This window comes from Petaurus breviceps, unplaced genomic scaffold (genome assembly GCF_028583685.1).
Source record: "Petaurus breviceps papuanus isolate PSGF00001 unplaced genomic scaffold, PetGlider_PUasm1.0 126, whole genome shotgun sequence".
NCBI classification, from domain to species: Eukaryota; Metazoa; Chordata; class Mammalia; order Diprotodontia; family Petauridae; genus Petaurus; species Petaurus breviceps.
In genome coordinates this window covers 41221491-41234313 of record NW_027185655.1, presented here as the reverse complement: position 1 = coordinate 41234313, position 12823 = coordinate 41221491, and the positions used below count along the sequence as shown (strand labels likewise).

Below are 12823 nucleotides of genomic sequence, written 5' to 3'. Positions count from 1 at the left end.
AATAAAATAAAATAAAATAAAATAAAATAAAATAAAATAAAATAAAATAAAATAAAAAGATAATTGAGTCAGATTTCCAAAAGAGAACACAGGGCAAAAGAAATAGAGAAAAACATCATTCTTGAGCATGACAAACAAGAATTCACATGTCATATGATTATCTGCCTATAGGAAGCCTTCCCAGAATTAACCCAACATGAGAAATGTTACTGATGTTGTGCCCATAAGGAAAAATTTTCTTTCAGTCTATTGAAATTCTACAAATATTTCAGAATCAATTCCAGCCCCACCTTCTCAAGGCAGCCTTTATCTCCTGTTCTAATCTACAATAAATTCTCCCTTCTCTGAACTTCTTCAACATTTTTTCTCTCTTCTAGTTATACTATCTTGTTGAAAAGGCATTTGTTCCCTAAACATTTCTCCTGTGTTTATCTCCCCAAACAGATTTTAAATTCCTTGAAGAAAAAATCTTTAGAATATAGATTTAGAACTAAAAGGAACTTTAAAGGTCATCTGCTCCAAAGCCCCTCATTTTTTATTTGAGGAAACAGAAGTCCTGAGACATTGCGTGATTTGTCCACAATCACACAGGTAGTAAGTGGCGTATCTTCAATTTTTCTTAATAATCAGAAGTACCTAGATCCATGGTAAACATAAAGTGATAATATGTGTGTGTATTATATATTATATGTAGGTGGGTAGGTATATGTATATACATAGATATATATTTGTTTAACTGAAAGACCATCCTTTGATATTATTATAAAACACAATCTAAAATTTATTTATGTAAAATATATGAATTTGGAACAATTGTAAAGTTCTGAAAACATTCAAATAAAGTATGGAGCACTTTCAGGCACCAGTGGAAAGGTGATGGCCATCTTGGAGTATTTAAAGGAAGAATGGAGAACATCAGGGAACATTTTTCCACGACTGCAGAGTGGTCAACATGAATATCCAGTTGTTCTGGTGTATTTGTCTTTCATGGTAAATTAATAAACTGGTGTTTAGATAAAAATCAGTCTCAAATGAGCTTGAACAGTGCAGGTCAGTGTTTCCAGGCCTGATGACCCCTAAATAAAATGACCACTGAAGTCCCATGACCACAGAAATAAAAGACAAAATCCTATGCACACTCAATGACTCAAAGCTCATAAGACACTAGGGGTTTCACTGGCCAGGCATATCAATTAACTTGACTACATGCCCACAGAGAAGAAAAAAAGGAGATGCCATTATAGACCAAATAAGGGTACACATAACTCAAAACCCAGAGAAAGTGAGGTCTTTGAGAGAAGTGGGATGATGCTTGCTTGGCTAGGGTAAAAAGTAAGAGGTCTTACTTCTTATTCTCTTAAGGAAGATGAGGTCAGTTAGTAGGAAAACCATGAATAACACCCAGGTTTCCTGACTTTCAATCAAAATTTCTGTCAATGGTGACATTCATTTAAGGCAGAACTCTTGCCTTTCTTCTAAAGATAGGCCAAAAAAAAAAAGAACATTGTAGTCGATTTTTGTTGTTGTTGTTGAATTGTTTCAGTCATGTCCAACTCTGTGTGGCTCCATTTGGTTTTTTCTTGGCAAAGACACTAAAGTGTCTTTCCTTCTTAGGGTGGCATTCCTTCTCCAAACAATTTTACAGATAAGAAACTGAGGCAAATTTGCCCAGGGTCACACAACTAGAAAGTCTGAGGCCAGATTTGAACTCGGAAAGATGAGTCTTCCTGGCTTGAGGCCCAGTAATCTATCTACTGTGCCGTTTAGTTGCCCCAGTATAGTAGAAGGGGGGAGGGGAAGGGAATTTTAAAGACTAAGGAAAGGAATGCTTCAAATAAAAAGAAATAAAAAAATAAAAAGAAACATCTTTTCAGCCATAGCAGATTTGCTATCTTAAACCCTAGAGTTAAAATATTGCCATTACCATACAGATTATAATTTCTATCACATATGACATTCATATCTGTTTTGCTTTTTCTCCTTGCAAAAGGTATTTAAGATATTGTCCCATTACTATATTAGTCCCACTGTGTTAACTATCAATTAATGGGACACTATGAGAGTGGCAACATTCATTTGTGGCTACACTTGTGATAACAGATTCTGCCAATATCCACTGAGATAAAAACAGGCAACTCCTTTTGCTTTCTGTTTCTATCACAAAAATTAGAATGAGACATGAGGAAGGAAGAAATGAAACTGTCAACATGGGGATTTCATGCTGAGCAATTAAAAGAACAATAATACAGATTATTTCATGAAACGAAGGGTCAATATTTCAACCACATTTCTATCAACCCTGAATCCAGAAGGAAAATGTGATTAATATTTATTTTTAATGAAATTTCAGAAACAAATGCCTACATGCTAGAAAGAAGCTTTATATAATTATTAAGAATATCAGACTAACAAAAGGATGATTAAGAAAAAGAGTTGAAATTATGAACTAAAGCTCAACTTTTTATGCTATTTTGGAAATTCAGCCTAAGGTATGAAAAGAGACAAGCTGACTTATTTTACCACCCCAATCACGTCTACACATTTATTTCTAGTGCCACTGATAGAAATGTTGCCTTTGTTCAATTATTTTGCAGTAATGTCCAACTCTTCATGACCCCATTTAGGGTTTTCTTGGCAAAGATACTAGAGTGGTGTGCCATTTCTTTCTCCAGTTCATTTTACAGATGAGGAACCAAGGCAACTTGCCTAGGGTCACACAGTAAGATTTGAACTTGTGAAGAGGAGTCTTCATGACTCCAGACCCAGCACTCTATCCACTGTACCACCTAGCTGCCCTACTAATAGAAATACCTACAGAGAAATATCATTAGAGGAAATGGGAACAACATTTGGGTGTGGAATTATTGATGGGAACACCCTTGCCAACCAAAGAAGAAAATAATATTGATATCTGTTCATGGACTCCTGAAAGATGCAATTGTTAGAGCACAAGGAAAAATTGGAATAAAATTTAGAAGAAATCAAACAGATGTCCCAAGTTGTCGCAGTTGATTTAAGCGCATACAAATGTAATAATAATAGCAGGAGATATTAAAATCATGGGGAAACAGGATGAGGAGCTTATCATCTCCATTATCCTCTCTGCTTCTGGAGTTATACTGAGTGTGTTTTCAGGGACCCCAGAGAAGATGAGAGTGAACAGAGTACTGGACTTGGAGTCAGGAAGACATGAGTTCAAATCCTGCCTCAGACACTTATTAACTGGGTGATCCTGGGCAAATCACAACCCTGCCTGAGCCTCAGTTTCCTCATCTATTAAAATGAAGATAATGATAGTATGCATCTGCCAGAATCATGAGAATCAGAGGAGATATCACACATAAAGTACTTTGTAAACCTTAAAGTACTATGTGAATACTAGCTATTAGTACACATAAATGCTAGTTATTTAATTAGTTCCAAAATACCATTATCCTACCCTCTCACTTTATAAATAAGGAAATGGAAACCCAGAAAAGTTAAATGAGTTGTTCAGTCACACAAGTAGTAGTAGCAGATGAGATTTGAACTCAGATCCTCAAGGCAGCATTACACTGTGGAAAAAGCATTGACTTTGGGATCAGGGGACCTAAGTTCAAATCCTGCTTCCATGTAACCTTATATAAGTCACTTAACTTTTCTTTGTGTCCTCAATTTTTAAAGGAGGTGATTGAACTAGATGGCTTAAGTACCTTCCCACTTGAGCTCAGAGACATCTATGTTACATCTAGTACCTTTTTCACTGTATAACACTATCTCATAGGGACATGGCAAGTTTTTTTTCAGAAAATTTTCCTCAGAAGACTGTATCTTTACTGTTATATAGCCAACTCAGAGAGAAAGTAGACTAACAAATCCAGAGTATCTTCTTTCATTGATTATTTTTTTTAAAGTACTAACTAGGGGTGGCTAGGTGCTGCAGTCAATAGAGTACCAGCCCTGGAGTCAGGAGGGCCTAAGTTCAAATCCAGCTTCAGACACTTAACACTTACTAGCCATGTGACCTTGGGCAAGTCACTTAACCCCAATTTCCTTGCCTTCCTCCCTCCCAAAAAAAAGTACTAACTAAAGCTAATTGCAGCCTCAAAGGCTCTTCTCTAACAATGTGTTTCCTAAGCATATGTTAAAACAATGAAAGATCCACCAACAGACTGAATGAGAGAGCTAATTTTTAACAATCTTTTAATTATCAGTTGTCAAATGAGGCACAAAATAGAAAGACATAAGCTCACCAAAGATGTTTTCCAGTGTCATGGAAGATGCCCAACATAAGGTCCCAATGGAAGAGGAATGACTATAACTGAGTTTCTTAAGGAACTCCTATTTAGAAATGAAACTGTGCTGAAGAATCAAGATGTATTTACTTCAAGCCCAGAAATATCACAGGGTCTTCCTTGAGATCATCTGTCAAAGACTGGCCCAGCAATCCACACAGGAAAAACTAAGTGGATGAAGAATATCAGTGTGGTACAGAAGAAAGAGTGCTGTATATGGAGACAGAGAACTTGGGTCTGAATTCTAGCTCTGCTACTATATAAGTTAGTGTAAATCACATCACCTTTCCAGGCCTCAGTTTCCTCAACTGTAAAATGTGGTAGTTACACATGTTGTTATTCAGTCATTCAGTTATATTCAACTCTTCACGAACCCATAGACTGTGCTGTCCATGGGGTTTTCTTGGTAAATATAATAGAGTGTGCCATTTCCTTCTCCAGTAGATTAATGCAAATAGAGGCTAAGTAACTTGCCCAGGGTCACACAGCTAGAAAGAGTCTGTGGCAGAATTTGAATGCAGGTCTCCCTGCCTCTAGTCCCCAGGCTTGCTGCCTCAGGGGGTTAAACTAGAAGACCTCAAAGATCCCTTCCAGAATGCATATTGCCTACATTATGATATATAATTGGATAGACAGCCTCATTGAGTTAGTATTTCCATTTGTAACATATTAAATTAATGCAGCCAATCAAAATTAGAGATACATCTTTCTGTAAGACAATGCAACACTATTTACAGATCACATTCTATGGGATGCTTTAAGTATGGATCTGCTAACATTGACAAACAGAACTGGAGAGCAAAATCCTAACTGGAGCATAAATGAGCAGAAGAGAGAAAAATGGGACAACTAAAACATGGGAAGACTGGGGTTGTAGCAACAAAAAAAGAAGAAATAGTCTTGCAGATAAAAAAGGGAAACTGGTTCAAAACAAATTATATATGAATCAATAATTAATTAAAATAGACATGGAATCAGCTTTCAATCAAATACTGATTAGATTATAATATTACTCCATCATTAAAACTTTGGAATTTCTACAGAATACAATAACCCCAACTCCCAAGTATTTTGTGATGACTACAAAATGGAACCTTTAGCCTGCCATGAGCATTCCAATGATTCAATATGTGAATTCACAATTTTCATGCTTTAATTTTTACACTGAAACCACTGAGAAAATACCCAGTCAATCAAACTTACATAGTAATAATACGAATAACAATAATAACTCCTAATGATGACATTTACACAGTAAAGTTTGCAAAGCACTTTACAGATATTACATTTGTTATTATCCTATTTTTTAGACAAGGAAATTAAGCTCTGAGAGATTAAGTGATTTGCCTATCATCACAATCTTAGGCAGGATTTGAATGCAGGCCTTCCTGAAACCAAATCAATATTTAAAAATTTGTGCACTGTTAGAATAGTGTGCACATATAGAAGTCATTCTGTAAACCAATTTTATATTGGTACTTCATCTAGGACTTTGAAGTCAGCACAAAAAAAAAACACCAGGAAAACAATTTCCACCTACTCATTTTAAGACATTCCTACTGAATTTAGAATCAGGTTATTAGACTCAGTTCTTTAGTCAAGATGGCATATTAAACCTGGGTGACTGTGTTTACAATTAGGTATATTATCAAGGATTCACAGGTACTCTATTAATACCTTGTCATCAAATATAACTTTGCTGCCACGGAGAGCATAAGTATGGGAAGCATTTCCAAAAAGATTTACACTTATGCGTAATTTGGATGAAGTAATAAATTACATTTTTCGTCCAATCTACTAGACTGGAATATTGAATATTAAATCCCTACACAGTTCCCCAGGGCTGGGAGTATACCAAAAATTCACCAAAATTCCTTCTGTACTTCACAAAGACTATATTTCAACCCAGATTTTTTTTTAATTTAGAAGTTAACACAGTTCAGGTTTCTGTTAAATTGAATTGCTGAGACACCAGACACAAAGTCACAGGTACCCTTTGGAACCCATGGCAGAATTTTTATTAAACAACCATGGTCTAAAAAACTGTTGATTAGAATGGCAAATGAGAAAGTTTTCTATGCATACTATCCCAATACAACTCCCTCTAACTCCTTTTTTAAATCTCCAAGGACTATTGAATTAACATGAATCTTTCTCAGAAACTGTCTTTGCTACTGAGTTCAATCTAATGGAAATAGGAGATTCTTCACTTTATGGAAACTGGAAGACTGAACCAAGTTGAATTGCATGTAGACTATATTCAATTCACACCAAAAATGTGAGGTCTTGTGAGGTCTTCAGATTTCCTTTTGCAAGACACTCACAAAGATCTTAAGAACACAAAGCACTTGGATCCAGGCAGAATTTTAGAGTTCATCTAAGTCCACCAATGCCATTTTACAAATGAAGAAACTAATTTTTAGCAATGTGAAGTAATGTGAATAATGTCTTAATATCACAGAGGCAGTAACAGAACTGGAATTCAAATCCAGGTCTTCTGACTACAAATTGAGTTTTCAGCTTCTAGAAAGACTCTATAGTAGAAGACCCAGATCTAAATCTTCACTTGACCACTAGTGACCTTAAATGATTAATTTTACCTTTCTAAAACTCAGTAACTTTGTCTATTAAAAGGAATGAATGAATAAGCATTTATTAAGTTCCTTATTGAAACAACTGCGGTCTAAGAAAACTGTTGAGTGAAGTAGAAAATGAGAAATTTTCCTATGCATACTGTAGAAATGCTATTCTCTCTGACTTCCTTTCCTTGAGCCTCCAAGGAGTATCAAATTAACATGAATCCTGCCAACTACTGTGTCAACCACTAACTGTGCCAGATACTGGGGACACAAATACAAAATCAAGATAGTCTCAAGGAGATTAAATTTGAATAGAAGAAGACAGCACATAGAGGAGTGCTGGCCAGATGTGGAAGTTTTAGTCTACTTAGACTATTTTGTTGTTGTTGTTATCTGACTCTTCATGACCTTATTTGGTGTTTTCTTGGCAAAGGTCCTGGAGTGGTTTGCCATTTCCTTCTCCAACTCATTCTACACATGAGGAAACTGAGGCAAACATTTGCCCATGATCAAAAAATTAGGAAATAGGGGTGGCTAGGTGGCGCAGTAAGTAAAGTGCCAGCCCTGGAGTCAGGATGACCCAAGTTCAGTTCCAGCCTCAGACACTTAACACCCACACATACAAAAAAAAAAAACCTAGCTGTGTAACCTTGGGCAAGTTACTTAACCCCAATTGCCCTCCAAAAGGCAAAAAAAAAATAGGAAATATCAAACTCAGGAATATTGGTCTTCCTGATGCCAGGCTCAGTACTCTATCCACTACTCTGCCTAAACTGCCAAGATAGACTAGAACCTCCCGATAAATTATATAGCTATAAACAGACTCATCAAGGATAATATATCTTTACTAAAACCATCAAGTTTTCCCAACTCTTCTAAAGAATTGAAGTGACATTAGCTCCTGATAGTGAAGTCTTCAAGATGTTTCTATGTGTGGTTTTTTATTTACTACATCAAAATCCAGAAGGTTTCAGAGCCTCTTGAATGAGATTCATAACCACTCAAGACTTCTGCCTCACTAATCACAGAGGAAAAAAATAAAAATAGATGAAGAATGTCCATTGTCCAGCTAATGACATGCAATTAACCAGACAACAGACAGAGATTATCTATCAGTATATATAATATATATCTTGGCCAGGCCCTGTAAAGAGACAATGAATTGGACCCAGAATTAAATGAGAACAGAAGAGTGGGATGGATTGTGCCTAGGAGAATACAAAGCTCCTTTAATGATCCCAGATTTCCCCTTGAAACAAAGGCTTATATTTCAATCCTGATATTTTACCTATGCTGTATGACTGTAAGTCAAAGAATGCTACAATTCCTTAAGAATTATAAATATTAATCAGAGAGCAATGGAGTGGCATTGATCAAAGGGAACAGGTTCTAACACATAACAAATTAAAAAAAAACTATCAAAATTAACCAGAATAAATGATTCCATCAAGGAAATGTATGATTGAAATATGAAGACAGGCTAGTTATATGGTGAAAGCAAGGGATAACTGATTGATCTGTGTGTTTTGCTGGTATGGAAAGACTTCCAACAGCTCGGGGGACAGATTTAGGCAGAGGTACAGAGGATAGTCAGCTTGTAATCTCCTACATCATCAGGCACACATACACATCAATGAGATCACAAATCTATTGAGTAACTAAGTCTTCTAAAGAATTTGTTTTTAAAGTCAGTAAAATAACCAGTCAAAATAAAAACAAAAGTTGAAAATCATTTACTTTTACTTTTGCTAGTTTTAAATGCTTTCTCTTATTTTTTTTTTCACCTTTTCGGTTTTACCATAAAGGACTCAGGTTCTCTCCCATATATCACACAGATAACAAACATTTCATAACAATGATGTACAGTTATGGCCTAACCATGAAAACACAAAGGCCCTGCTCTCTCCCCAAATTCAAGTGACAATAAACTATTTGATAACCATGTTTTAATCTACTACAAGTTTGCTTGAAACTCTAGGATTCCATGCTAAACCTACAATAGACAACTTAAGACAAGTGGTTGTCCTTCTACTCAGATCCTAATTTTCTCAAATGTAAATGTGTCAGTTTCATTAGCTTTTGGGGAACTGGAGAGAGAAGACCTTCTTCATCAAGTAAATAGGTTTTGCTATCATTTTCCATTGGAAACTATTTAATATAATTTCTAAGCAAAACAAAAATCTAAGTTGCATGCTATACAAGGTGAGAATATGTTTTAAGGACTTAGAATATATATATATATATATTTGCTTTTTGGAGGGGGGAAGGTAGAACAATTGGGGTTAAGTGACTTGTCCAAGGTCACACAGCTAGTTTTTGTGTTAAGTGTCTGAGGTCAGATTTGAACTCAGGTACTCCTGACTCCAGGGCTGGTACTCTATTCACTGCACCTCCTCGCCACCCCCTGACTTAGAATATATTTACAAAAAAGCCAAAAAAAAATTGTGATGAGCGAAAGTTTTCATTAATGATAAGACTTTATGTAAACCTTTAAAATTTGTACAGTGATATATACTATCTCATTTGATTCTTATAACTACCTTGCAAAGCACCTGCAGTTATTATGCCCATTTTACAGATGATGAAGCTGTGGCTCAGTGAGATTAAATAACTTGCCCATAGGTCACACAAGCAATAATTATGAGGTAAAATTTGAGCCTAAGTCTTTATGACTCTGAATCCAACCAATTAAAAAAATAGCTGATATTATTTAGCAAAGCACAAATAAAACTTCTTGTTTGGTCTTTCTCAAACATATGGACACAGAAGAGAATTTATTCCACAGGTAATAAAAACTTGTCTTAAAGTTTTTTTTTTAATTTCTCAACAAGGGCATTTCAAGATAAGGAAACACTATAAAATACACTTTCTTAAACACTTGAAATTATTTTAGGAAACATATTTGTAACATAATTGTATTTTAGGAAACATAATTGGCTCTGATTGCAAATATACATACATACAACTTATATAATTTAGCCTTTTTGATGTTCCTAAAAAAAGTAAATGTATAAAACAATGAGGTTTTTTCAAAGCATTGAGCTCATTGCATCATTATTTCTTTTTCTTTGTCCCTTAAAATTCTTCAGCATAACTTTTGGTCATGATCATGTAATATAAAATAAATTGTTCTTGAGAAACCTTTAGAATAGTGCGCATGCTCACACACACACACACACAAACAATGTATTATGGTTATGAAATCCAAAGTACTTCTGACAGAAAGGCAAACTATTTTTAAATGATCAGTTGATTTGAAGCAAAATATTATTTCTCCTAATCCATGGTATTAGCTAATAGTTAACATTTTTTCTTTTTTAAAAATGCCTCTGTGGGTTAGGTGATTCAAGAGAACCTTGAGTACAGTAAGATAAGGTAAGGATTCTTCTGGCATCTCTGAATTACCTTTTGGTTTTGATTTTAGGTTTTGTTCAATTGCAACTGCCTAAATGTTAATATCAAGTTATTTCTATATGTATTGTGTGTGGCCAATTCTAATTACATTGGGCAAACCCACACTATAGCCTTGTGCAATGCACTTTTAAATTACCTGGGTGTGTAGTATTCTTTTCAGACTCTGTAACAAATAGGTAGCAAATAAGTGGTTTGTGGTGTTGGAAAAGAGTATAGCTTCACTGTGATCAAAATGAAAAAAAAATATTTATCTAATCAGAGTCACAGGCTTGAAAATGTCTAAGTTACATAATCGATTTACTTTCTAAGAATTTGGATTTTAAAATATTAGAACTATACCATGTATCCAACTCATATCTCCAACAAATAGATGGATGCAATAATCTTTATCATGAAGCATCTACATCATAGGTGGGCTCTGCTAAAAAATTTGTGATGCTGCAACACTTAACCAGAAGGAGTCAGGCCATAAAGAAAGAAGTGCTGAAATTGGGTGGGGCTGAATAGTTTGCATTTTTTCCCCCTATTTATCACTAACATGGAAATCCAAGATGTGGGAATCTATATTGGGGAAGGAAATTCTATAAGTTTTGTTTGTCCCTCGAGTGACATCTTCCACAATATATCTAAATCATTAAAAGATTGGTCACACCAGCATCTGCCAAGATCATCATTGAAATAACTATAATAAATGGAGAGAGATCATGGAAAGGCACCATATCACATCAGCATCTGATAAAATTATAGAAGACTACAGGCAAAAGAACATGCTGTGGGTTCATATTTCTTCTGTCACTACAGTCTGGACTCCTTAAAGAACTGAGAGGTATTTGCTGTCCAGTCATTTCAAGACCATTACAAAACAGAGGCATCTGGCAAAAAAAAAAAAAAATCCTCCCTGGCTTCTCTGTCCCTTGCTTAGCCCATTTCCTTGCAACCCCATTCTAAAAATAAAATGATTTTCTTTCTCATCGGGTTAGTGCAAATGCCATGTAACAGTGACAACACCCCTTGATAGTTGCACATGCTGAATACACCCTATCTGTGAGGCTTAGGCTTTACACCATGCATCCATTATAAGTCCTTGTTTCTTAAATGTTCTCAGTGAACAGCAGTTTCCACCTGTCTTTTTTTTAAAGCATCAAACAGAAATCTAGTTGGCTTTTTATACTTATTACTACAGATCGACAATTCTAAATCTTCTGTTTTTGCACACACGCACGCGTGCGTGCACACACACACAGACACCAATTAAATACCTTTTTGGGTCTTCTCCTCCTCTGACTACAACCATTGAATTTCTCCCCACTGTCGCTCTTCTGAGCTGCTTCTTCGTTCATCATATTGAACAGTTTTGAAAGAAAAGAGCGCTGCCATTAAAACCTCCCGACTGTACAGACCACTAGCCAGTGTGTCACTTAACTGGAGGGAAGGAGGAGGAAAAGGAGGAGGGGTGGGGAAGGGGCACGCACTGGGAGGGTAAGTACGATGACGTTGCCATGACAGCAGCTGCCACAACTGTTTATCTGACTGCATTGTTAAATCTGATTCAACCAATTACCATCAGAGGCTGGTTACAATGAAGAAAGCCTTGAGCAAAGAATGCTGAATTCGGGATTAGGACAGTTGGTATTTGACACTCCCTCATTTTGATAAACTATAAAATGACAAACATAACCAATATAGGATTTTATTCCTGCAAGTACCTTAACATGGACCATATTCCAGGAAGAGTAGAAAATAACAATTATGAGTGTTCTTTTTCTAAACCTTGCTAGGTACATTTTTTTTTCTTAAAGAAGAGGGCATGACACTAACTTAGTAAAACAAATATAAGTCAAATTCATAACTTTATAAGGAATGCATTCTTCTAAATTCCCAATGATCTATTTTGTCTTTCTATGAACATCAAAAGCAATTATAGGATAAAGATCCACTACTGAAATATGAGGTTAGAAAAGTATACACATTGGTATATACAAAATTAAAATCAAGGGCATTATTTCATAATTTTAAATACAATTACACATCCACAAAAGGATGCTGTATATAAGCATATGTATACTCCTCACAGACTTTCATCCCTTTATCAAGAGAAAAAAATGTGCCTTGATGTAAAAACATGGTATATAGACTGTACTCAACTCCCCAAAGTCAGCCTTAGAAGCATCCCTTAGTTACAGACAGCCACTTCAGATCTGGACTAGTCCCAACTCGGATGAGTGCTGTATGGGAATGGAGATCCCCTTCTGCCAGAATTGTCTCTGTCCTGCTGTCACTGAGGCTGCTCCCAGCCCCCCCCCCCCCCCCCCCACATCCTACTTCCATTACTCCCCATTCTTCTATTCCTCCCATCACATATGAGCCTGTCCTGCCATATTTAACCTATCTACTGAGGGTGGGTTGTTGTGTGGGTTAGCAGAATTCTATTGAGTTCAGATTCTGCCTCAGGCATTTACAAGTTGTCTCCTTATCTCAGTTTACTCATCTGTAAAATGAGAATCATAACATGACTACCTCACAGGGCTGTTGTGAGGATAAAATGAGGCAACATGC

General features: G+C 35.9%; 1 protein-coding gene across 1 annotated transcript in view; it reads right to left on the bottom strand.

The window, feature by feature from the left end:
* ANK2 (ankyrin 2) overlaps nt 1-11636 on the bottom strand; it is a 418509-nt gene extending 406873 nt beyond the window's left edge. Inside the window, exon 1 of the mRNA XM_069095397.1 lies at nt 11527-11636. Coding sequence (XP_068951498.1) covers nt 11527-11610 — 84 coding nt within the window. The 5' untranslated portion in view covers nt 11611-11636. The remainder of the gene's footprint in view (nt 1-11526) is intronic.
* Nucleotides 11637-12823: the final 1187 nt, after the last annotated feature.